At 39.9% G+C, this 27,192-nt stretch overlaps 1 protein-coding gene across 8 annotated transcripts in view; it reads left to right on the plus strand.

The window, feature by feature from the left end:
• PAK1 (p21 (RAC1) activated kinase 1) overlaps nucleotides 1–27,192 on the plus strand; it is a 152,381-nt gene that overhangs the window by 62,091 nt on the left and 63,098 nt on the right. For 2 of the 8 annotated variants that reach the window (XM_059930743.1, XM_059930742.1), the window contains one exon: nucleotides 19,729–19,939. In XM_059930743.1, the coding sequence (XP_059786726.1) occupies nucleotides 19,750–19,939 (190 nt within the window). In that variant the 5' untranslated portion in view covers nucleotides 19,729–19,749. Of the gene's footprint in view, nucleotides 1–7,151; nucleotides 7,331–15,574; nucleotides 15,748–19,728; nucleotides 19,940–27,192 lie in introns of those variants that run through there. The other 6 variants (XM_059930741.1, XM_059930738.1, XM_059930739.1 and 3 more) reach the window with 6 other exon arrangements.

The raw sequence follows: 27,192 nt of genomic DNA on the forward strand, positions 1-27,192 counted from the left end.
TGGTCTGGGAAGATCCCACATGCCGCGGAGCAACTAGGCCCGTGAGCCACAACTACTGAGCCTGCGCGTCTGGAGCCTGTGCTCTGCAATAAGAGAGGCCGCGACAGTGAGAGGCCCGCGCACCGCGATGAAGAGTGGCCCCCACTTGCCGCAACTAGAGAAAGCCCTCGCGCATAAACGAAGACCCAACACAACCAAAAATAAATATAAAAAAAAAAAAAGATGACTCAGATTTTTGGCTTGGGTAATTGGAAGAGTAGAATTGCATTGACAGGGGGACAGGTGAAGAAGGAACAGATTTTTGGAGCTGTTAAGTCTGACTGTCAGTGACACAGGTTTGTCTTCTGTTGTCTTTAAAAATGCTCTGTTTCTTGAAAGTAAGAAGTAGGTCTCCTCATATTTTCATCCTTTGTGACTGCACTGTATCTGGCATGTAGAACAAATTCAGTAAATGGTGAATGAATGATGAGATTATTTACTATTTCCTTGAATGTCTAGATTATTTATTATTTCCTAAACAGAGCTCGTGCTTTTTCCTCCTTTGGGCCTTTGCTTTTGTGGTTCCCTCAAGGGGATTCTCAACCCTCACCCCCATTCTCAGTACCTCTATTTATGAAAATTCTACTCCTTTTTAATACCCAACCCAAATACTGTCTCCTTCACAAAACTTCCCCCAGCTCTACAGATGTAGTTGGTGTCTCTCTTCTCTGTACTTTTTGCCTTGTTTGAACTTCGTGTACATTTTGATTTAGTTAGTTGCTTTGTATCTGACTGGCACTGAATAGATTTTTGCCTTTTTTCCCCTTTTTCCATCCTTCCATTGCTTATTTCTTTTCTTGAAGTATTTTGGTAAGCCATTATTGTTATTTATTTATTTTATTCTCCACCTCATTCCATAGTCCTTAATAGACAACTGGCTCTGCCATGTAATTACAAGAAAGAATGCTATATTAGATGACTATTTTAATAGAACCAAAATCATCATTGTTGACTGACTTCCTCCTACATTTTTTTTAGACTTTATTTTTAAAAATTATTATTTTTTATTTTGGCTGTGTTGGGTCTTCGTTGCTGCGTGCAGGCTTTCTCTAGTTGCGGTGAGCAGGGGCTAACTCTTTGTTGGGGTGTGTGGGCTTCTCATTGCAGTGGCTTCTCTTGTTGCGGAGCACGAGCTCTAGGCATGCGGGCTTCAGTAGTTGTGGTGCACGGACTCAGTAGTTGTGGCTTGCAGGCTCTAGAGCTCACGCTCAGTAGCTGTGGTGCACGGGCTTAGTTGCTCTGCGGCATGTGGGATCTTCCCGGACCAGGGCTCGAAACTGTGTCCCTTGCATTGGTAGACAGATTCGTAACCACTGCACCACCAGGGAAGTCCCCACTTCTTCCTACATTTAACTGGTAATATCAGAAGTTGTAATTCTCAATCAGTAAATGTATTGGTCTTAAATTATTTGTGGTTACACAAGAAACAAATAAAAACAATCATTTTCAAATCCTATAGCCACTATCAGTTGAAACCTGTAATGTCTAAACAAAATTTGCTAATTATTACTGATCATTAGCCTTTATATAGTGTTAACAGTGGTTGCAAACTCATATGCTTGTAGAAGTCAGCTGAATGACCTGAAAGGGCCTGATTAGGCTAAGATGACTACATAGACAAAACATCACTGGTCAAGATCCATGGGTTGAATGAATAGTTTGTGAATTATTTACTTTGGAAAACCAAAGGACTATATAAATGCAAGGAGTAATTGCACTTAAAACAAGTTAACTGCTAACTTGTTGTGTAAACTTGGGCCAGTTATTTGATATATGTAGGATTTTATTTCTTTCTTTGACTATGTAGTTTAGTCTTTTAAAGTCCCTTCTACCTCATTTGATTCTGCGTTTTCATTTCTTTAGCTAATAGTTTCTTCCTTGATTATAATTTACTAGCCCTCAGTAATAAATAAAATGCTGGCTTCTTATTAATATACGTCAATTTCATGAGTCTTGTATTTCATCAGAGGAAGCCATGGTTAGCAAAGCTTCCTATAGCAGTACCCACCATTGAAAGAGAGCATGTGAGCTGACTGGTCTGCATTCTATAACCAAACCAGCATCTGGTTTTTGAGAACTGAAAACTAGAATAGAAGATGCCTGAATTTGATCTTCCTTGCTGAAGACATTAGTGGTCCTGCCTTATACTATATGATACATGTTTTGTAGTGTCTTCCATCTTATCCTGTTTATTTTGTTTATTCAGTTTTCTAGTGCAATACCTTTTACAGTTTTATGTATGCCACTCTCCCTTATTAGTGGTGATTCCTGGAGTCATAGGCCATTTCTAGGTCATCTTTAATCCCTGTAACCAAGTACAGGCAAGGGCACATGGTAGATGTTTGATAAAGGTTTGAAGAGATAGAATACTTACTAGATTTGCAGGTGATGAAAACTGGAAGGAAAAACTACTATGCTAGATGACACAGAGAGAGAGAGAGACAGAGAGAATGAGCGAGCGAGAGAGCGAGTGAGCTTGAAAAGGTGGGTTGAAGCCAAAAAAGACGAAATTTAAAGTGGATGGCAGTGAAATTCAATAGTTTAAGTCTCAAAGAAATGGCAAAATATGGGGAGCCTAAAGGAGGCCTAGCCTGATGCTATTCTTATGAAAATTGTGGTTTTGGCTGCCTAAGGCCAGTGTCTGCCAAAGGCACTGCAGTGACTAAAAAGCTAGTGCAGCTTCAGACTGAATTATTGGAAGTACAAAGTATAGTTAATGGAGGTGATAGTCCAACTACATTCTATAGGGGATAGACTGCCCTTAGACTATCACCTTTCCCATAGGGTACCAGGCAGTAAGAGGGTCATTGCAAACAGTACTGTGTTTAGTGGAAGGTGCCCTAGTTGCACCAGGGTCATTGCAAACAGGACTGTGTTTAGTAAAATGTGCCCAGATCACTCAAAGTAGAGTTTGAACTGTTCCCAGTCTGCAATGAGGTAAGCATAGAAATTGAGAGAGTTTAGAAACTTTTACAATAATTTGACAGAGTAATTTTAGGTCTAATGAATCTAATGAAAAAGAAAATAAAGTTTATCTTATATGTCTTTTTTTGTTTGTTTGATACTTGCCCTGTATTTTTTATTTTATTTTAATAGACTTTATTTTTTGAGCAGTTTTAGGCTTATAGAAAAATTGACCAGGAAGTACAAAGACCTCCCGTGTACTCCATCTCTCCCACTCCTCCCAGCACTTCCTCTATTAACATCTTGTATCAGTGGGTACAATTGATGAATCAGTATTGATACATTATTATTAACTAAAGCTCTTTGTGTTGTATATTTCTGTGGGTTTTAACAAATGCATCATATCAGGTATCCACCATTATAGTATCATACAGAATAGTTTTACCACCTTAAAAATGCCCTGTGGGGACTTCCCTGGTGGTCCAGTGGTTACGACTCCGAGCTTCCACTGCAGGGGACATGGGTTCCATCCCTGGTTGGGGAAATAAGATCCCGCATGCTGCACTGCACAGTCAAAAAAAAAAAAAAAAAAAAAGCCCTATGTTTCACCTGTTCATCCCTGCCCCCACTTTCTTAGCCCCTGGCAACCACTGATCTTTTTGCTGCGTCTATAGTTTTTCCTTTTCCTGACTATTATATAATTGGAGTCAGCCTTTTCAGACTAGCTTTTTTCACTTAGCAGTATACATTTGGGGTTTTTCTAGGTGTTCATGGCTTGATAGTTCATTTCTTTTATTGCTGAATAATACGCATTGTATGGATGCTTGTCTATCCATTCATCTATTGAAGAATATCTTGGTTACTTCTGAATTTTGGCAATTATGAGTATGGCTGCAATAAATATTTGTGGACAGGTTTTTCAACTCATTTGGATAAATACCTAGGAGTGCAATTGCTAGATTGTATGGTAAGCCTGTATTTAGCTTTATAAGAAGCTGCCAAACTGTCTCTCAAAGTGGCTGTACGATTTTGCATTCCCTCAGTAGTGAATGAGAATTCTGGTTGCTGCACATCCTCACCAACATTTGGTGTTATCACTCTTTTGGGTTTTAGCCCTTCTAATAGGTAAGTAGTGGTATTTTGTTGTGTTTTAATTTGCAAGTCCCTAATGACATATGATGTTGATTATCTTTTCATGTGCTTATTTGTCATCTCTATGTCTTCTTTGGTGTGGTGTCTGTCCAGATTTTTTTGTCCATTTTTTGATTGGGTTGTTTGTTTTCTTATTGTTGAGTTTTAAGAGTTCTTTGTATATTTGGAATATAAGTCCTTTATCAGATGTGTGTTTTGGTAATATTTTCCCAAGTCTATGACTTGTCTTTTCATTCTCTTAATACTGTCTTTGGCAGAACAGAAGTTTTAAGTTTTAAATAAGTCCAAGTTATCAACCTTTTCTTTTATGGATTGTGGTTTTGTTGTATCTAAAAAGCCATCACCCAATCTAAGGTCATCTAGGTTTTCTCTTTTGTTATCTTCTAGTCATTTTATAGTTTTGCATTTTACATTAAGGTCTGTGGATACATTTTGAGCTAATTTTTGTGAAAAGTGTGAAGTCTGTGTCTAAATTTTTTTGCAGGTGGAGGTCAAGTTGTTCTCGCACCATTCATTGAAAAGACTGTTCTTTCTCCATTGAATTTCCTTTGCTCATTTGTCAAGTATCAGTTGACTGTATTTGTGTATGTCTATTTAGGGTCTCTATTCTGTTCCACTGATATATTTGTCTGTCCTTTCGCCAATAACACACCACCTTTATCACTGTAGCTTTATAGTAAGTCTTGAAATCAGGTAGTGTTAGTCCTCTGATAGATATCTATATGTAGCTATAGTTATATTGATCAGATACGTTGCCTAGGCTACATCCCAGACCAGTTGAGTCAGAATCTCTGCTAGGACTTCAGTATATATTTTTAAAGCTTCCCTGGTAATATTGATACACTGGGCGAGTTAAAAACCACCATACTCAAACCATAAACTTCTTGAAGGTGTGGTCCTGTTCGATGGTGTGTATGTCTCTCGTGGCTTGTACAAGATGCTTAAATAGTTACTGAATGAACAAATGATTAAAAGAACTGAGTGTATTTATTCTGGAGAAGAGAAAATGTGCATGGCCTTGATAGATCACCATATACACATATCTGAAAGTCTTTAATATGATTTGGCGTTGAAGGATGTTTTCTGAGTGCTCTAGTAGCCAGAATTGGAAGTTCACAGAGAGGCACCTGGCTGAATATTAGGAAGCACTGTCTCATAGTGCTCGTTGCAGATGAGCTTTCTGTTCCTGCGTATTCCAGCAGAGCCTATCTGTAAGAGCAAATGCTGCATGGGATGGGAAGTTGGGTAAGGTCAGATGTTATGATTATTGATGATTACTTTGAAAAACTATGTCCAAGACTGCGGACTCTTTTTGGTTCTCCTCTCATTCATAAGTTGAAGGACAAGGGTGTGGGCCCAAAAGAACATCCTAAAACTACTTTGAAGCTGAGTTCTCGTAGTGCAGCAGATCCCTCCAGTTTGTATTACTGGCCGATTCTCTGTGTGGGCAAGGGGATCTTCAAGAAATTTCTTGTCTCCTCTACCAAATTTGAGACTTTGATAGTTGGAATAGCACAAGTACTCAGGGTCTGGGAAAGGTGAAAAAAACAGAAGAGCTCTTTCTGTCCTACTGGAGTTCTTCCTCTACATCCTTCTGCAATTAGATTACTTTGGGCATATCAAATGGAGATGTAGACATCTGTCAGGGAAAATTTCTCTCTAGCACACTTAAATTATTGATCAGACATAATGCTGGTTACCTGCTCTTTGCCAGGCTGTAGGGAGAGGGATATGGTAGTCAATACAAAGATGACTGACGGGGCAGAGAGAAATAAAGCATAGGCTTAGGAGTCAGACCAAAGTTGGAATGACTCAGCCATTTACCAGCTGTGTGGTCTTGGGGAAGTCACTGCCCTCTCTCACTCATCACATCCTGTCTTTTACCGAGTTCGGCTGCTGCTTCTTCCAAGCTGTATGTTTAGAATATTCTTGTTTCTTCTCATCTCTTCTTCCAGTATGTTATTCTAAATCATTACTGTCTTCTTTTGCCTGGAGTTCTGAAAGAATCTACTGACTTGTCTTCTTATTTCCATAACTCTCCCCTCTGTTCTCCATTCAGCAGTCAGTGATTTTTAAAAAATATAGATTAGACCTTGTCATTCTGCTTAAAACCTTCCAAAGCTTTCCCATTGCTGAAACCTAGAACAAAACCCAGACTCCTAGTTATGACCCACAAGAGACCCTGCGTAATCTGACTCCTGACATCTCTCTCAAGAGCAAGACATAGAGGGGTAGTTGACGAGGTAATTTTACGTCCTACAGAGCATTTGGAAATGCGTGAAAGTGTTTTTTTATTGTTTCAATTATCGGGGGGCACTACTAGCATTTAGGGGGTCTGGGCCAGTGTTGGTAAATATTCTGTATTGTTCTGCTCAGGGCCCTTTACAATGCCTGATTCACAATATGTGTTTAAGAAATACTTATTGTACAAAACCATATTCTTCCTGGAACTCAGTTTTGACACATGTGAATTGGTAGTGTGTCTACTTCATAAGGTTGTGGTGAGATAGACATATGATTTTGTAAAGTACTTGGTACACAGGTACCTGCTGTGTAGCTGGTAGCTACAAATGGTAGCTGCTGTTGAGCCTTCTTTGCTTAGAAGCAGCTATAAGCATCCACCCAGTGTTTTCCCTAGGGCATTAGAATTAGAACCTGACACCTTTGTTGGAGGCGGTGGGTGGGTGCATTTCATTCCTTGAAGCCTAATCTGATAGAATGCTAGGTTTGATTTTGAGTTGTCCTGGAGTCCAGACCCAGCTGGAGAAACTAAGGCACAGCGGAGCTCTGGTTCTCTTCCTTGCCTCTGGGGCCCACCCAGGAAGCTCTGACAGTCCCTGGAAAGCCTGGATTCACTGAGAAATTACCCCCTGCTGAAGACTAGGTTGGGGAGAATAGCTGAGAGGGTGGCAAGGTAGTAGTCTCCCCGCCTTCCCTCAGAGCCTCTTTGCAGAAAGGAGAAGCGCGGTTTTCTCCCGCCTCCTTCCCTCCCTTATTTCCCCGCCCCTTCTGCTTCGCCAACCCTGGAGCAGAGCTTTTGCTGCGCCCTGCGAGGGCGGGAGCGTGCTGCGCCCCGGAGCCAGAGCTGGGGCGGCCGAGCTGCTGGGAGCCCGGCCCCAGCCAAGCAGAGCCACCTGGGAGCCCAGGGTGCTGCCCGGCCGGCCAGGCGTGAGGGAGGTGCAGCTCTGCTACAAAAACCGTAGGCAGAGATGCCGGGGCCATCTCCCGCCACCAGGTAATGCGTGCCCACCCTGGGGCGCGCTCAGCTGCGCGGTGCTGGGGCGGGGGGCGGGGGACGTCTCTGCTGGCTTCCGGGGAGTGGTGACGCGGGTCCGGCAGATTTAGGGTCTCTTCCTTTAAGAGACCCTAAGTGAGAGAAGGGGTTTAGGGTGGAACCCCCAGATGAGCCCACCCAGGCCTAGGCCAGCACTGGAATCAGAGCTCTGGCTAGGGAGAGGTGTGAAGGGGAAGCTGGTTTTTGGGGAACTTGCTCTGCCTTAGGAGCCTTGCCCCTTTGCAAGCACCCTTCTGCTTGGCGGCTAGGGTGATGCTTTCCTCAGCCTTGGATTAGCGGCTGGCCTGCTGGGACCGTGGGGGCTTTTCTCTTGGGTGCTGGGGAGGGGCATTGTATTATAAGTGACTTGTTAAGAGGTGGAGTAAACTGAGAGATAGGAGACCTGGGGTGGGGTGGGGGGGCTGGTCCTGTTCAGGCAGCCTCTGTGGGGCCTCAGTTTCCTTATCTGTGCAATGAAGGGCTTGACATTTTGTTTGTGACTCTGGCATTTTCAGGCTGTCAAACTGCCTTTTGGACAGGTGAGTTGGTAAAAGCCCTAGAATGGACTGCAGAAATGTCCCCCTCAGCACTGTAGGAGATAGGCAAACTTGGGAAACAGACCTTGGAGGCAAACTTGGGAAACAGACCTTGGTACCCTGTCTTCCAGCCAGTCTTTTGAATGGCATCTTACTGGGCTGCTCAGGACCCAGTGACTACACAGACGAGACAGAGGTTGAGAATGCTGATTATTTTAGTGTTGAGTGTAGGTATATTGGGTGTAGGGAGATGGGGTTGGGAAGAAGCAGATCAAGGTATATTAATAGTTTTTCTCCAAACTGGCCAATTGTTCGATACTTGGGCATAAAGCTGCTTTAAACTCGGCTGTCTGCTCTGGAGCTTCCTCCTTACTCTGTCAAGCTAATGACAGACCTTGAGGCTGTGTAATGTCTTAATCACTATAATTCTTTCCTTTTTGATCATGTGAAACCAAGAAACACATGTCAGGCCTGATACTAACCTACCTTGATTATTTTGGACTGCCTTCCTCCCCCCAGTTTTTCTGTGACTCTACCTCCTTATCATCTTCTCCCCACTTTTCTTTCTACTTCCTACTCCTGATCATTTTTCCTGTCCTGCCCCCTACCCACCTTTTCTCCCATCCCCACTTTCTCCCTTCTTACTGCTCCCCTTTCTAATCCCTTTCCTCTCATGCTTCGCCTTTCTAATCCTTTCCCCTCCATAGCAAATTTTTCCTGATCACTATCTTATGTACCATCCCCATCCCTGTCCCTTCATATTCACACGAACTACTCTTTAATTTTTATTATGGACTTGACATTGTATATTTATTTGCTTATTTCTTTGCTCCTCTTACTAATCCATAAAGTCCATGAACACAGGGACTTTGTCCTGTTCAGCTAGATTAGTATTGGTACACTGTAGATGCTAAATAAGTGTTTGTGGAATGACTGAATATGTGTGTGTGTGTGTGTGTGTGTGTGTGTGTGTGTGTGTGTGTGTGTGTGAGAGAGAGAGAGAGAGAGAGAGAGAGAGATTGATTGATTGATTGATTAATGTAGCTGCTGAAGGAGGAGATCATTCCAGGTGAGAGGAGGGAGTACAAGCAAAGGAGTAAAGCGAGAAGAGAGAATGAGAGGATGGCTTTTGATGGGAGAAGGGTCACCTCCTTCATTGTAACTGGGTGGTACAGTGCAGGGAAGCATACAGATTTAGGAGTGGGAAGATAGAGTTCTTCTGCAAAGATTTCTGTTTTCTCATTGAAAGTTGGCTCATTGGCTAAGGGAAGGGGTGAATGAGAAGCCCAGTTGATGCTCATTTGAGGCAAGGTAATCATAAATAGGGAGAGCCTCATAATTTTCAAGCTAAAGCGGTCAACCAGGTAATGTTCTGTAGGATACTCAGCTCTTTCAGTATAGAGACAGTTTGGAGAGAGTTGAGCTCAACCATCCCAAAGCTGGGATTTTGCCAATTGAATTTTGGAAAGGGAGAGAAGGCAAGGGGGTTGATTGTTCTTGTTTTTGTTTTTTATCAGATTTACCTTGCCTCAAATGAGCATCAACTGGGCCTCTCATTCACCCCCTCCCTTAGCCAATGAGCCAATAGTTTAACTATTGTTCATACTGTTATGAGCATGGGTATACAGATAGCTCTTACAGACCCTGCTTTCAATATTTTGGGGCATATACCCCAGAAGTAGAACTGCTGGATCATATGGTAATTCTGTAATATTTTTAATTTTTTGAGGAACTGTTCGCTCTACTGTTTTCCATAGTGGCTGTACCATCTTATATTTCTACCAGTAATTCATAAGGGTTCCAGTTTCTCCACATCCTCACCAACACTTGTTGTTTTCTGGTTTGTTTTGGTAGTAACCATCCTAAGGGTATAAGGTGGTGTCTCGTAGTTTTGGCTTGCATTTCCCTAAATATTAGTGATGTTGAGCATCTTTTTATGTGCTTATTGGCCATTCATGTATCTTCTTTGGAGAAATGTCTATCCAAATCCTTAGCCCATATTTGAATTGGGTTGTTTGGTTTTTTTGTTGTTGAATTTTAGAGGGTTGATGGTTTTTGATGTTTAAGTGATTTTGTTGGACTATGTTTAGGGAAAAAAGGAAGTGACGGTAGTGGGGACTAACCGATAGTGGATTGGAGCTCAAAATAAAGTCTGGGAATTGTAATGGAAGTTCTTGAACAAGTGAGCTACATGGATAGGAGGTTGTGTTTGGAGTATATATGATTCTCTCTAGATATTGGAGTCAATGAACATTTTGAGGATAAGGTCCAGGGTGTGATCATGGGAGTATTGGTTAACTTGGACTATAGGTCAGCAAATGAAATAGCCAGAGTGTTGGAAGGGCATCATTGTGGCTGTTGAATCACCTAGAATGATAACTGGAAGGGTACAGAAGAACACTGATCTAGGGACCTTTGAGTGGAGTGTCCAGGAAGTAGGTATTAGGCAGCAAGGGAGTGTGATAGCAGCCAGTGGAGGCTACTCAAAGGAATAGAGGTTTTACAAGAGGAAGAAAAAGGAGTGGTTTGGAAATGGCACTGAAAATTAAGGACCACACTGATAGGTTGGGTGTAAGAGAGAAAACAGCCTTCAGTTGAGAGGGCTGCTAGAGAAGTCTCTTTCTCAGGAGATAACCAAATTTCTTTTAAGGCAAAGAGGCAAGGGGAATGAGCCGATGACAAATGGGAAGTTCCAGAGGAAATAGTGGGAGGGATCCAGAGTCAGGAAAGGGTTGAGGAATTTGGTCAGATTAGAGGACATACAGAAAAGGTTGGGTATGAGAGTTTGGGTGGTCAAGTCTGTCTGAAGTAAATGGACACTGGAAGCTTGATTAAATTAGTCGCGATTCTCTTTTAAAGGAGAGAGGGCAGTCTATTTTCATTCTGTTGTTCCTAATACTTCCAAGAGAATATGTTCCTTTGAGGCAGCATGTGGCAGTGTGGGAAATCATAGGATATGGTCAGGCAGATTGACTGGAAGATCATCCATCTAGGAGACAGCAGAATAGATTCCAGTGTTTCTTGGGAGGTTAAACTAGATCACCTTATTGGTTCCTTCAGCTCTTAGATTGTATGAGCCTCAGGTTTTAGTGATTATTTTCTCAGTTCAGGCCATCCGTGGGGAGGGCTGGAGGTTTGAAGCTTAAATTTGAATTTTTCCCTTAACTATTGGGAATAGCTCAACGGGGAATACAGGTCAGGAATTTCCCAAGATGGTAGGAGGAGGATTATAAGACATTTGGTGCTGGTTTCTGTGAGTCACTCTAGTGACTATCTGCAGGGGTGATAGGGGTGAGGAAGATGTGTAGTATTATTGGTAGGGGGAGGAGAGGGTGAAGGTATAGGGTCAGCATAAGTTAATTTAAGTCTCTGACTCCAAATCTCTCTGCCTTTTCCATTTCACTTTGCTGCCTCTCATACTTCTCCAATTGTAGTGATCTTAGCTAAGTTGCATACCCCTATGGGTTTCATGTTAGAACTATGAAAGATTTGGAACTAGCTGATTTTCAAGATCCTTCCAACTCCTGTGTTTTTCTTCTCTAAACCAGGCTGCCTTTTAGTCAGTGAACCGTTACTAATTACCTAGTTGTGCCAGGTCTGTGCTGGGTGGGACTCAGGGACATAGACATTAATCAGACTTAGTTTTGTCCTTTGACTTGTTCATGGTCTGGTGAGGTTGATATCATGAAATATGGAACCTGCTGCATAGAATTATGTATAAAATGCTATTAAATTTGGGGCAAGGTAGAAATAGGAGGGCTGTGTGAAGGTTTTGTAGAGGAAGTGAATCAAGCCGGGTCTTGAAGAATGAGTAGGAGTTTTCTTGGCAGACAAGTTGGGACATTTTAGGCAGAGAGAACAGTGTGGGCAAAGGCAGTAGCCTGAAAGCAGATTGGGTTGGAATGACAAGTTTAGAGATAGAAGAGATGAAACTGGATAGATGAGTGGGGGATGAGAACAGGTGTTTTTTGAACATCTATTTTGTGTCAGGCAGCATGCTAGGGGCTTTTATATATGCTTTTCAATTCTCATGATAGCTCTGTAAAATAGACAATCCTATTTGTATTTTAAAAAAGAGGAAACTGAGGGTCAAAAATTAAAGTAGCTTTCCTAACAGCTCAGAAAGAGCTTCCAGTTTTCCTCCCTGCTACCTCAGCAGTTGCTTTCTTGTTGCTAAACCAGTGCGAGTGGCTGGAGGCTGCATAGCGGGAATGTCTTTGACTTGTCAGAAGGACATCCCTCAGCAAATTCAAGACTGTAGCATTCCAGGCTTCTGCCAAAGAAAACCTCCTGGCACAATTTAATTAAAGATCAGATTCTCATAACCAGGTGTCAAGGGCATGCAGTACTCCCCAGTCTTGGGTGGAGTGTTGATCATGCCAGTCTTAGCAGCTCTGAGTTGTTGGAACTGAGAAATGTGATTAATACATGAGATAGGTTTTATTTCTTTTTTCCTTCCCCATTTCATTTAAATAATGGCCTGAGGTAATATTAAAGGTCATCTAGTCCAATTCCTTTGCCTCTAGAGTGAACAGTGAGGTATGGTGTAGTGGAAAGAGAGGTGATTCTGCAGTCACACAGACTTCATTTCAGGTTCCTGCCGCATGCTCTCCACTAGCTGTGTGACCCTGGGTGGCTGGCAGCATCTCTGAGATTTTGCTTCTTCTAATTTGTTCACTCTTTTATCCTCAGCACCTAACACAGTCTGGCAAACAGTAGGTGATGAATAAATATTTACATGAATGAATGAGAAAAATAATGCCAACCAAATAGATTTCCAAGTTTTCTTGTAAACTCCATTAATGTTAGTGGTTATTAAAATATCAGCCTCAGGTGATGGCTGAAACCCTATTTGTAAAGACGGTTAGTCCAGGAGGTTCAATGGAGTTACTTTTAAAAGAATTTTAGCAACTTTGTTAGGCAATTTAGAGAACTCTCCTAAACTCCAAGTCCCATTGTGTGAGCTCAGGGCACCACAGAGTCGTCAGTGCAGATGGATAGCAGCTGGTCCCCTCCTCCAGGCAACACTTCTTTTCTCATTGTCATCCCTCAGCCTTTTTTAATCAACAGCGTCATCTTTTATTTTTAACGTGGGACATTCATTGTACAGATCTAGAACTGCTTAGAAAGGACCATTTTTCTGACTAGCGCTGTATGTGTTGCAGAAAATGAAAGGTCCTCTGTGATTGCTGTGTCCTACTTTTTCACCTTCATGTTGCGTTCTACCACACTGTACTCTCCACACATGTTATTCCTATGGTCTGGGATATATTTGCCGTCATCGTTCTCTGTCAAAATCATTCATTTTATTGTCTGTTTTCCTTGGTCAAGGTAATATACCAATGCCTGGGCCTATCCCAGACCAATTAAAATCAGAGTTAAAGCAGTGGTATTTCCCCCCCCACCCCCGTCGCCCCCGCTTTTTAATTAGGAAAATCTGAAACATACAGCAAAGTTGAAAGAATTTTATAGTGAATACCTGTGTAATCGCCATGTAGATTCTTCTACCATTAACATTTTCATGTTAACTTGCTTTATCACATCCATTATATATTATATATTGACATGTATATTATATCACATCCCTATGTTCATCCATTAATGTATCTTACTTTTTAAAAATGCATTTCAAAGTAAATTGCAGATATTAGTATACTTCCTCTCTTAAGTACTTCATCTGGTGTTTTAAAAAGCTTCTAGGGAATTCTAATAGTCCAGAGTCAAAGACCACTAGTCTGACCTATTTATTCTTTAAGCCCCTACTCTTTTTTTTTTTTTTGACTGCACTGCGCAGCATGTGGGATCTTAGTTTCCCGCCAGGGATGGAACCCATGCCCCCTGCAGTGGAAGTGTGGAGTCCTAACCACTGGATCACCAGGGAATTCTCCTAAGCCCCTACTCTTAGCACCACTTCTGTGAAGCCTCACTGATGACCTCAGTTTAATATAGTCTTTCCTTTCTGTTTCTTCTGACATTTTACTGCTTGTACTGTTCTACAGCACTGTTCACAATTGGCCTGACATTGTGGTTTTCTAGGTCCTGTCTATCTTGCTTACTAGACCATGAGAACCTCTAGAGTTGGGAACATATTCATTTATTTATCTCTATATCCCTGGTTTCTGGCATAGCACCTTACAAGTAAGTACTCATTAAAAATTACTTATTTGAATTGTACTTGAATGAAGGACCTGCAATGTCAGTAAAAGGTGTACATAACTTTCACATGGCTGATTTGAGGACCAAGAAATTATTTATCTTCTCTGTTGCTTAGCTCGTGGCAGACATTTAGTAAATATCAATCTTAAGTCCAGCCCAAACATGTTTATATATTTCTATATTTGCCATTGGCTAGATTTGATGGATCTAAATGTAAATCAGAAGTAGCATAGTTTAGGTCAGAATAGGTACAGCCGGGTGAGGATTACCTCAAGTATAGTTGGAAAATCCTTTGGCAGAGAATCGGAAGACTTGAGTTCCAATCCCCACCTTTAAATTTCTGTGTGATCTTTGGCAATTTCTTTCTGCTTTTTGGACCTCCGTATTCCTGTTACGTGAGGGGGTCAGATTAGATGACCCCTGAGGTTGCTTCTGGCTTTGATGTTATGTGTATCTTAAAATCTTTGATTATCTTGGCTGTGATTTATACTCGTGGCTGTGGAATCCAGATGTGGTAAAGCAGAAAGAAGTAGTTGTTGGTGAACATACTCCCCTGAATCCCTGACCGGTTTTGTTCAGTATGTAAAGTACCTTGTACATAGTGGCTACTTGAAAAGTGTTTTCTTTCCCTTTTTTCTCCTCTAGCACTGTATCTTTATGCTTTTTATAGAAAAAGAAACATAAATCACTTCCCCTCCTTGGTTGCTTCTTGACCAGTGTCTGTCTAGAGACTGACTGCTCAGGAGGAAACAACAGTTTGCAGCTCATAGGTGAAGAGAGTTCTATTAGGACTATAGCTAGTAAATAACAGAGCCAGGACTTAAACTTGTCTGATTTTAACTCCATTCATCTTTTTACTATATCGCCCTGCCAATGGCCCTTTTGAAACCTCACAGTGATCCTACATTTATTATAGAGTCATTCAGTTGATTAATAATTAGTACTTCAGTATAATTAGTTGCTTATAAATTATTAGGCTCCCTGAGCCTCTGGGGCATTGGTAACACATGGTCAATCTGTCTTTCTCTCTGTACGTTATATCAGTTTGTCATCTAGGATAGATAAAGGGGTGCCATCTGAACTATCATTCTAAATGTTGGCCTCGGGCTTAGCTTTATTCTGCAGCTTGTCAGAAGGCGTTGGTTTCTCATCCTTCCAAATCTTTGACCTGCAGAGATTGCTAGAAGATTTACTATATATTTGGTCATGTTATTCAAGAGCTGAGTGTATTTCTTGCAAATCAAAACTACAATGAGGTAACATCACACCGGTCAGAATGGCCATCATCAAAAAATCTACAAACAATAAATGCCGGAGAGGGTGTGGAGAAAAGGGAACCTTCCTACACTGTTGGTGGGAATGTAAATTGGTACAGCCACTATGGAGAACAGTATGGAGGTTCCTTAAAAAAACTAAAAATAGAACTACCATATGACCCAGGAATCCTACTCCTGGGCATCCGGAGAACACTGTAATTCAAAAAAAGATACATGCAGCCCAATGTTCGTTGCAGCACTATTTACAATAACCTGGACATGGACTCAACCTAAATGTCCATCAACAGAGGAATGGATAAAGAAGATGTGGTACATACATGCAATGGAATATTACTCAGCCATAAAAAAGAACAAAATAATGCCACCTGCAGCAACATGGATGGACCTAGAGATTGTCATACTGAGTGAAGTAAGTCAGACACAGAAAGACAAATATTATATCGCTTATATGTGGAATCTAAAAAAAAAGGGTACAAGTGAACCTTATTTACAAAACAGAAGTAGAGTCACAGATGTAGACAACAAACTTATGGTTACCAGGGGATAAGGGTGGGGACAGATAAACTGGGAGATTGGGACTGACACATACACACTACCATATGTAAAATAGATAACTAATAAGAACCTGCTGTATAGCACGGGGAACTCTACTCAATACTCTGTAATGGCCTATATGGGAAAAGAATCTAAAAAAAAAGAGTGGATATATGTATATGTATAACTGATTCACTTTGCTATATACCTGAAACTAACACAACATTGTAAATCAACTATACTCCAGTAAAAATTAAAAAAAAAAAAAAAAGAATTTCTTCTTTTTCCTATCAGGATTGAAATTTTGGACTTGTTTTCCTATAAACAAAGTTTAGAATAGTGTAGGTTTTAAAATGTGCTAATTATTGTGCTAGGTATAGATGGACAAAATGACCTCTGAGTGGATCTATAAAGTGTAAAGAGAGTAAAGACTTGTGGAGAAGCCATAGGAAAGGACTGGATGGAGGGCTGCAGAGAAACTGGAAAGTAGTGTAGAAATATTAAGTCCAAGTAAGTTCAAAGGAAAGGTTCAAGAAGGCACAAACTTGTGTTCTGTGAGTATAGTTGAAAATACTGGCAATGTTTAGCATTGAGAAAATAGATTTTGGGCGGTGGGGGGAGTCTTGAGAGATGATTTCAGGTACATAAAGTTCTGTCTGGGAAGAGGCAATAGACTTTCGCTGAGTAGCCCTCATATAATCCTCATATAGGATTTAGAAATAATAGAGGGAAGTAGTGTTTGTTTGTTCATTTGTTGTTCTTTTATTTATTCATTTGCTTGTTCATTTGTTCAACAAATCTTTACTGATTACCTGTTCCGTGCCAGGCCTGGTGTTGGGGATTGCGATGACTGAACTTTGTTGTTGAGGAGTTCATAGTCTTAAGTCTGGCAGGGAAGGGAAGTGCAGGGAGAGGCAAATGTGTAAACAAATAATTGCAATTCATTGGGAGAAGATAAAACAATGTAAGTGAGAACTCTCTAAATGAGGTCACCAAAGATAGAGTAGGCTGACTTGTGACACTGTGGATTTCCTATCACTGGAGGTTTTCAAGCACAGGCTAGATGACCTGGGCTGGAATGTGGTACAGAGTATTCAAACATTGTATTCCAACAACAGATTTTAGGTTTTAATAATTTAGAATTTTTTTTGAAAGTGGCAATCTACCACCTAGAGTTCTTCAAACACAGTGGAAGAACTGAGAAATGAAGAAAAGCCTTATCAGAAAGGTTGATGAAGCCTTTCTTGGTGCAATCCTGGGCTGTCATCCTGAAAAGGAGTAATATTCAATGAAGCTTTTGGCTGAAGGACCTAAGAGGCAAGGAAGGGCCTGCTTAGGGTATCAGGTGGCTGCAGGGGGTATAATTTTGGAACTGGCCGTCTGGAGTGGGAAGGTACTCTTGAGAGCTGGGCCAGTAGAAATTCTCTTTGGGGGAGCTGAGGGACTTGAGTTGGGGCTGGGAGGGAAAGCAAAGACAAATCTGCAAAATGAAGCTGGAAGAAATGGGTAAAAAACACACCACCCAGAGAGTTACTCTAGATTAACAAGATTATCCTTGCTTACTAGATTTCTTTTGTTCAAAAAGAGAAGTAAGGAGCAGTTGGTTTGTCAGAGGTAGGTCAGGATGAATTATATAAACAGATGAAGTTTAAATTTGATCTTAAAAGATGAGTAAGATTTTCATCAGTCAGAGGAGGGAGAAATTACTGACAAGAAGCATTGGGGGTGGGGGGGGTAGGGCAAGAGGAGGGTAAGAGACTACTTGGCAAATTCAGGAGAACAGAGATTTCTGAAGTGTGGTTTGAATGCAAGCTGTGTCCAGGTACAGTGGCTTAGTTTGTGAGGCAGTTCAATATCAGATTGCAAAGGACCTTAAAATTTCGTCTGTACTGAATTCCTTAAAGGCAAGGTATATAACTCTGTCAAACTTTTGATTAATAGAAATATTTATTGAATCCACTGTTGAGTTAGATACTATACTAGGCTCTTTTGGATTACAAAGGTGACAAAATCGTGCCTGATCTTTGGGTTACATTCTTCCTGGTGAAGATAATTATAACATAGTAAAAATAAATGTGATAACCTGGAAATATACCCATTGCCTTTGGAGTGTGGAGGAGGAGACCTTAACTTCTTAAAGGTGAGAACATTTCAAAAGGGCTTCATAGAAGAAATAGCAGTTGAAGGATGAGTGAATTTGAGGATAGGGAAATTGGCATTCTAAGCAGAGGGAACAGCATGTGTAAAGGAATGAAAGTGTGAAAACTACAGTATACTTGAAGAAGTTGGAGAAGTTGGGTGTGGCTAGAGTATAAGGGGAATTAGAGGGAGTGGTAGTGGTGGGAAATGAAGCTGATGGTGGAATGGGTTAAACAATGGGAGGGCCTTCAAAAGCAAGCTAAGGAACTTTAGCTTTTATTCTGGGATGTCACTGAAGGGTTTTAAGTAGAGGTATGAGTGTTTTAAGATCACTGATGGCATGTGGAGAAAGGATTGAGGGAAAAAATGGATGCAAGGGATCATTTAACTCTGCATTTATTAGAAAATGTTAAGACTCCTATAGATTATGTCCATAGCATTTAAGTAATTAACTTCTAAAGCAGTGGTATTCAATTCTGGCAGGCACTGGGACCACTAAGTTTTAAAATTATAAATTTTGGGCTTAACCCAGCCATACTAAATCAGAATTCATGAGGATCATACAAGGACATCTATATTTCTGAAAAGTTTTGGTGATTATTACACTGTTGTTTTTTTTTTAATGATTAGAAACTTCAGTCTAAAAAGCACTGTTGTGTTTGACTCTAAGGAGCTTACATTCTAAATAGTCATGGTTAAAGATATAGTTTCCAGGGTAGCATGAAGAATAATGAGAAACTTTATTAACTCTGGATATATTCCTATTTATCTATTGTCAAGCACACTTATTTAAGGTAATAACATTTATCTTCACTAAAACTACTGGTTCCATGTGATAGGGATTTTTTTTCCTTTTCTTTTAGATTTTATTCCTTCTGTTTCCCAGAAACACTGGAAATTGCCTGTAAATTCAGCATCATATAGGACAAGATGGTTAATGCATTGATCATCATATATTTAGAACAAGGTCAAATTTTAGAGGAAGGAGATACTGGAGAGATGATAAAGGCCAGGGGTCAGCAAACTTTTCTTGTAAAGGACCAGATAGTAAATATTGTAGGTTTGTGAACAACCTAAATATTTTAGGCCTGTTGCAACTACTTAGCATTGCCATTGGAACGTGAAAGAAGCCATAGACAATATGTAAGTGAACGGATGTGGCTGTGTTCCAGTAAAACTGTTTACAAAACCAGCAGCTTTACTGACCATTGGTATAGTGATACAATTCCTACCAGAGAAGGAATGATTTTCCTAAGGTAACAAAATTAGAGCTTGGCAGAGAACTCACTGTGTGGAATGCTGTTGGCAGTTTTATTTAATCTTCATGTGAACGACTAAATGGAACCCAAGTGGTTAAGGAATTTCTCTAAAGCTTGTTAAGTAGCACAGGGATTCATACTCAGTTTAGCTGGGCCAAATTTCTGCCTTTTAAATCACATCATGGTGGTTTTTTGTGCTCTCCAATGCCTTAGGTAGGAGAATGAAGAGAAAAGCAAGAACCTTGTGAATTTTCAGCAGTGCTTGGCACAGAGTAGGTATTACATCTTTGAGTATGGTGGACTGAATAAGATAGCAGTAGTCATAGTATGCAGTGGAAGGGCTTGAGGTGGGTCCTGGAGGAAGGGTTGTAAAATTTGAATTCCTTTAAAATTTTCAACACATATTTCCTTTTGCTCAAAAAATAATAAAAGAGTTATGTTCTTCTTTCTGATTCCAGTAGCTGCTGGTGGTGGTGACAATGTCGAATAACGGCCTAGACATTCAAGACAAACCCCCAGCCCCTCCGATGAGAAATACCAGCACTATGATTGGAGCTGGCAGCAAAGATGCTGGAACCCTAAACCACGGTTCCAAACCTCTGCCTCCAAACCCAGAGGAGAAGAAAAAGAAGGACCGATTTTACCGAGCCATCTTACCTGGTGATAAAAGTACAGTATTTCATTTCTTTCTCATCATTTGTATACTTAAAAAAAATTTCTTTTGTAACCTGAATAAAATATTTGTCCCTTCCTGGATTTAATTTTCCTTTAATCCCTTTTTCTCTCATTAAATATTTTCCTTATTCCTTATCTTCTTTTCCTGAAATGACTGTGAAGTCAAATGGAAAATAGACCCATTATTACACTCTATTAACTATATCTGACCAAAATTCTAGGAAAATAATTAGGCTCTTGCCAGATTTTGGGCAATCTGAAGCCATATATTTACTTACTTTTTAAGTTCTTAAACTGTTTATGACCTCACAAAATATAAGAAATATTGAAATGTCTTCATTTGGATATGGTTTTTCCCCCAAACTAGTTTCATTTGGAATGTCTTCTTTCCAGATTCTTTTTTTGTTTTTTGAAAAATTTTATTTATTTATTTTTGGCTGCATTGGGTCTTCGTTGCTGCGCACGGGCTTTCTCTAGTTGTGTCGAGCGGGGGCTACTCTTTGTTGCGCTTCGCAGGCCTCTCATTGCAGTGGCTTCTCTTGTGGCAGAGCCCTGGCTGTAGGTGCGCAGGCTTCAGTAGTGGTGGCACGCGGGCTCAGTAGTTGTTGCTTGCGGGCTTAGTTGCCCCGCGGCCTGTGGGATCTTCCCGGACCAGGCATCGAACCTGTGTTCCCTGCATTGGCAGGCGGATTCTTAACCACTGCACCAGCAGGGAAGTCCCTTGTGTCCAGATTCTTTTTTTAAAAAAATTAATTAATTAATTTATTTATTTATTTTTGGCTACATTGGGTCTTCGCTGCTGAACCCAGGCTTTCTTTAGTTGCGTTGAGCAGGGCCTACTCTTCATTGTGGTGCACAGCCTTCTCATTGCAGTGGCTTCTCTTGTTGTGGAGCACGGGCTCTAGGTGCACGGGCTTCAGTAGTTGTGGCACGCAGGCTTCAGTAGTTGTAGTTTGTGATCTCTAGAGCGCAGGCTCAGTAGCTGTGGCACACGGGTTTAGTTGCTCTGCAGCATGTGGGATCTTCCCAGACCAGGGCTTGAACCTGTGTCCCCTGCATTGGCAGGCGGGTTCTTAACCACTGTGCCACCAGGGAAGTCCCAGTACCCTTTCTCTTACTCTTTCGTTGAAGCTGGGAGGCATAGCTAGTAGGCTACATGGTAAAGTCAGAATTGGGATTCTGAAACAGTAGGCCAAATATGCCAAGTACAGTGGTGAATTGCAGAAAATATGTTGCAGAAAAATATACCTGCATAACTACAGATCAGGGGAGATGGTAGATAATAGTATCATTAACCAAATAGGAAGCACAGGAAGAGGAACAAGTGAGGAAGGTTGATGGTTGGAGAGCAGGAAAGATGATGACTTAAACACATTGTGTTTGAAGTGAAAAGATAATATTAGACACTTTGCATTTGAGACGTCTTGACATAGAGATGTCTAATAGGCAGTGATCTTACATATAGGAAATGATTGTTGGAAAACTGAAATGAGAACTATTGAGGACTTTTATTGAGTACATTGGGCGTGCATCTTTGTGTTTACCCTTTCCTCTACCCCACCTTCATTGTGAGCTCTTTTGGGGTCTAGATAGAAGAGGCACACACAAGTTGCTTAACTTTTGTTTTCTGGCTAATTCATTTATGTAGTAGCTGCCAACTTCCTAGGTGAGGGGCTATGATCTAGGTGATGTTACTCTACCATAGAATCTTCTCCCACATATATAGCCACTTTGTTTATCCCTCAGTTTAGATGTGTGCTTATTTTTAATATTGTGCTTTATCAACCATAATTCTTGATCTCTATAAATAAGTAGGCTTTCAGCCCAAGTTTCTACATGCAGTAAAGAGGACTTTTAAAAATAAAAAATAAAAAGTTGGAATTGTTCTTACTGACAAACCAGGAAGATGATGAGATTCCTGACCAATAGGCATCATCAAAATTAAAACTTTTGTGCTTCAGAAAGAAAGAGAAAAGATAACCGACAGAATGGGAATAAATTTTCCCAAATCATATATCTGATAAGGACCTTATATCAAAAATATAAAGAGTTACTATATTACCAAAAATGAAAACATATGTCCACACAAAAACTTGTACATGAATGTTTATAGCAGCATTATTGATAATAGCTAAAAAGTGGGAACAACTCAAATGTTCATCAACTGATGAATGGATAAATAAAATTTGGTATATCCATACAAAGAAATATTAGCTGGTAACAAAAAGAAATGAAGTCCAGATCCATACTACAAAAGGGGGAACCTTGAAAACATTATTATTAGTGAAAGAAGCCAGTCACAAAGGACCACATACTGTATGATTCTGCTTATATGAATTATCCAGGCAAATTCATATTATCCAGGCAAACTCATAGACAAAAAGTGAAGAGTGGTTGCCTAGGGTTGTAGGGGGATGTGAATGGGATTAGGGGACAATGGCTAAGAGGTATGGGGTTTCTTTTTGGGGTAATGAAAATGTTCTAAAGTTGATTGTGGAGATGATTCCCCAGCTCCGTGAATGTACTGAGTCACTGAATTTTGGACTCTATGGGTGAATTGTATAGTATGTGAATTATATCTCAATAAAACTCTGTTAAAAAAAAAACAGCTGATGGAAGTGTTTAGACATCATTGGGAACCGAAGGGATGACCTTATGTATTGAATGGGGAGATGGGAATTGGGATATCGGTGTTGTAGTCTTGGTTCTCTCATAAATTGGCTGCCTGGTTTGGGTCAGTTACTTGTCTTTGGACTTCAGTGCCTTCCTCTAAAATATTAGAGTCACACAGATATAGGGAACAAACTAGTGGTTACCAGTGTGGAGAGGGAAGGGGAAGAGATAATATAGGGGTATGGGAAAAAGAGGGTTATTATGGGGTTATATGAAATCATGTGAGAATGGATACATGTATATGTATGGCTGAGTTGCTTTGCTGTGCACCTGAAACTATCACAACCGTGTTAATTGGCTATACTCCAATATAAAATAAAGTTAAAAAAAAAAAGAAATCGTGTGTGAAACCTTTGAAAATTGTAAAGCACTCTAGAATTTGAAGAATCTTTCATTCAATAAAAAACAATTTAAAAAAATTAGTCAAACCAGTAGACATATACAGTCTCTTATAGTTTTGAAATGCTATAATTACATAAATGAGATATAAAGATGAGGTTGGATCAGGTTGTATATGTATGTGAAACAAAACTAGGCCATTGTGAAGTACTTTGTTCAGCAATAAAGCTGTAGATGAAGAGGTTCTTCTGGAAATCCTCGCTGAGTAACCCTAGGCCAAATCTGGTCTGAAAATAAGTCTCATAGCTCAAGATCAAAGCTGTAGCTCTATAAATTCAAAGCATAGATGTAGAAAGCATAGAGTTCTAAGAAGTTCTTGTGAAACGATGTAGTGGCCTCTCTTTCACCACCTAGTTTTGTATTTCCTATACATACCCTGAGCACATAGGTTTCACCCCTTTGCTCTAAGACCTTAGATGGCTATAATTAATGCATACATCAAAATGAAATAAATGAATTTTTTCCTTTTGTTTGGAAACTTTATTCAGCTTGATTTTGTGCTTGTTGATTTTATCATTCAACCAATAAGCATTTGTTGACCTGCCGCTTTGTGCTTAACTTAGTCCTAGAAGGATGCACCGCAGTGTTGGCAGTCTTTGAAGTGGTATGCCCTTCATGAAGTATTTGAGAATTTATACCAGCTATACAGAGAAATGGGCTAGAACTGGACTTAGCCTGGATTGAGTCATACCTCTAACATTTATTAACTCTGTGATTTTTTGCCCTTTTACCTATTTATTTTAATCCCTGTATCCTTAGCTGTAAAGTGGGGGAATGATTATAATTCCCATCCATCCCATATCATGAGTAGGCTTTTGTCATTTGACGTAGTGGATGTAAAAGCGTTTTCTAAACTCTAAAACACTATACAAATATGAAGTGTTTTTTTTTTGTTTTTTGTTTTTAAGGGAAACCTCATTTCTTGTTTGATCCGATATCTGTAACAACTCATTTTCAGTTGGGGAGGCTGAGGCTTAGAGAAAAGTAAATTGATCAAGGTCTTACAGTTGGAAAGTGGCAGGGATGAGTATGGAGCTAAGTCTTCCTAAAGTATCTATTACATCACAACATACTATCTCTGTTAGTTGTTCCCAACCCAGATTACACATCCGACTCACTCATGGTGCTTTTCTGAAATACAGTTGCCCAGATCCTACCCAGACTTTTGGAGCCAGAATTTCCAGAGGGTTAGTTTTGGGGTCTAAAGGGATTTGGGAGATGAGGAAGAAGAGCTCTCTGTGGGCTGCGTTAGTGGTTGAGATTTGAGCTGGCAATGGGTAGAATGTCTATGGGCATTACCTAATGCTGACCTCCAGCATGGCTTCAGTGTGTGCCTGGGGGGATGCGTAAATGATTGCAAGAAGCTGTAATTAAGGGCCTGTGATAGGTGGCGCTGAGTTGCAGAATTCCATGTGGGAAAGCCTGGTTCCTGTGGTTAGGATCTGGAGCCTTTGGTTTATTCTAAGAAGTCCTGTAGCATTTAGTTTGGAATCTTTTCCTGGCTGCATTTTCACAACCGAAGTGGAATTCTCCAAGCTTGGGAAGAGTTGAGCAAAGTTAATTTTAAAACTGGACTACGTCAGTGTTTATCTCTCCAAGTTTGGAGTGTTTTACTGCCTTGAGCTTAGATTAGCTCAGCTGAACCAATGAGAAGGGCTTCTTAAAAATAAATCTTTGAAAAAAAAAAAAATAAGGTCAATGATTTGTGCTGAAACTTGGATGGCTGTACTGCAACCTGGGATTTTGCAATGTCAGCCCCATTTCCCATGTTACCAGAAAGCCAAATGGACTTGGCCAAATATAGGGTTAATATTAGGATGGATGGGTTTGCAGGCTTCTTTTTTCACTTTATTTCCTCAAGTCTGTGATCTCTAATTTCATGAAATCAGATGATTTGTTCTTCTTTTTCCTTAGCCACAGTTTCTAAACTGTCTTAATGAGTGGGTTGGTAAATCTTACTCTGACACTTTCTTTTATTAATGATAACTCATGTTTGTAAAGCTCTTTAGCTTCTACACAGCACGTACATTTTCTTTATCTTAGTTAATCCTTAAAATAATAAGAACAATAGTAATAAAAATAGTAATAACAAATAGTACTAACACAATAGTAATAACCATAAAACAGTAACAGCAGTAACTGAGCTACTATTTATTGAATGCCTGTTAGTTACCACATATTATATTAGGAACTTTGATGTTTGTGAAATGTCCCAATTTTTCAGGGAGATAAATATTTCACTTTGTAGACGGTAAACTGAGGTAGTTCAGTTTGAGTGATTCCAGGGACCTTTCCACTGTACAACCCTGATACTCTTGTGCTCAGAGAGTCAAGGACTTGCCCAAGGTCATATGCTACATAGTTGCAGTGCATGGAGTCTGCCTTTGAACAATTGTCTCTTGACTTCTGGACTGTGCTCTTTAATTCTTCTAAGTCCTCAGACACCATGTACTGTTTGAAGGCTCCCATCCTAGAGATGTTCAGAATAATGCCTTTAGTAGAACTGACTTGGTTAGTTCTTTTAACTTATTTTAAAACAAATTTGCATTTAATGACCTCCATTCATATTCACTTAGTCTGCAGAAGGCATAGTGCATGTAGAAGCAGCTATATTGGAGTTCAAGCACTGGAGGTTATCACCATTGACCATCCCTAATTTTGTGACCTTTGGTAAGTTGCTCTACCTTTCTTCACCTCACTTATCTTACCCGTAGTATGGGTACATAATAATATTTATCTCATAGAGTTGCTGAATGGATTTATAAGACTAAAGATGTGAAAAAGGTTATGCAAACTGCAGCTTTGTTAAGAGTTGGTAGTAATTTTGTGGCTATTATTGCTTGCAGTCATGGTTTTCTTTTGGAATCTGTGATTAACACTTAAGAGTTGTTATGAGATTTACAAAAGAACAACTCTTAATGGGATTCCTCCAAGATAGAATTAAAGAATGGTCCTGGGGTAAAATACCTTTCTCTTCCTACATATAGCCTGTATTTCCTGTTGGTTTAGATAGGGCTATTAGAAAGGCCAGATTAAAGAATTTGTGCACTGAGACTAAACAGACCCAAGGAGAGGTTTCCCAAGGAGTTCTCAAGAGTTCTCTGTAATGTCAGAAGCAGGATTCTAAGCTCTGGATGTGGGCCTGGACCTCTGGAACAAATACTCTATTTGAAACTGAGGCCAAAAAGGTAAGCCTCTTAAAACTACAAATCTCAGATACTCTTTATATGTTCGTGTGTTAAGTGATTTCATTTCCCTGGGGCTCTTTTCTATAGGCTATTCATCCTCTGAGCCACTCTCTTTCTGTGTTTCCATTACTGAAGTTTGTTTTGTATTTGACATTCCGTGCCTGTGATGGTATATTATATGGCATATTAATAACATACCATAGAAATAATATATAAAATATAAGATATATAACTATAAAACAAAAATCTAAATAAAACATAAAAATAATCTAAGTAAAGCATAAAAATAACATAAGTGTTCTTCTCTACAATCTTTTAATTGACTAGATCAGAGGAAATTTAGGAACAGAAAGCAATTCCAAAGCCCTGCGACATGTCCCATGCATTCTAGCTATGAGTAAGACAGATGGACTTATGTCATAAATGAACCATTTATGAACCGTAATAAACCATTCCCTTTCTCAAAGCAGCTGCTTCTGGAAGGGAAATTGCCAAGTGTAAAAATAGCTTAAACCCTAGCAATTGGCATGTAGGCAAATGGTTCTCACTAAGATACTAAGGAAAGAACCTTTGGAATCAGACCTGGGTTCAAATCCCAGCTCTTACTAGCTGTATGAGCTTGAGCAAATTATTTAACTGCTTTTTAGTTTCCTCATCTGTAAAATGACAGTAGTAATAATGTATCCCATAGGATTATAAGAATTAAGGAAAATATTTTATGGTTATAGTATCTTATACATGGTAAATTCTTATTTAATGTTATTTCTTCTCATTATAACAAAGTATGTTTTCTTGATTCAACTTGAAATTCTTTAGGGGAGGTAAAGTAGTAGAATGTAAAGGGCCTTGGCTCTTGACGCTACACTTTTTGAATTTGAATTACTTCGAGAACTGTAGGCAGGTCCATGCTTCAATTTCCTAATCGCCAAGTAAAGTTGACTCTCAGGATTGTGGTGATTATATGAGATGATGTATATGAAGTACCTA

The sequence above is a fragment of the Balaenoptera ricei genome, chromosome 8, assembly GCF_028023285.1.
Source record: "Balaenoptera ricei isolate mBalRic1 chromosome 8, mBalRic1.hap2, whole genome shotgun sequence".
Classification (NCBI taxonomy): Eukaryota; Metazoa; Chordata; class Mammalia; order Artiodactyla; family Balaenopteridae; genus Balaenoptera; species Balaenoptera ricei.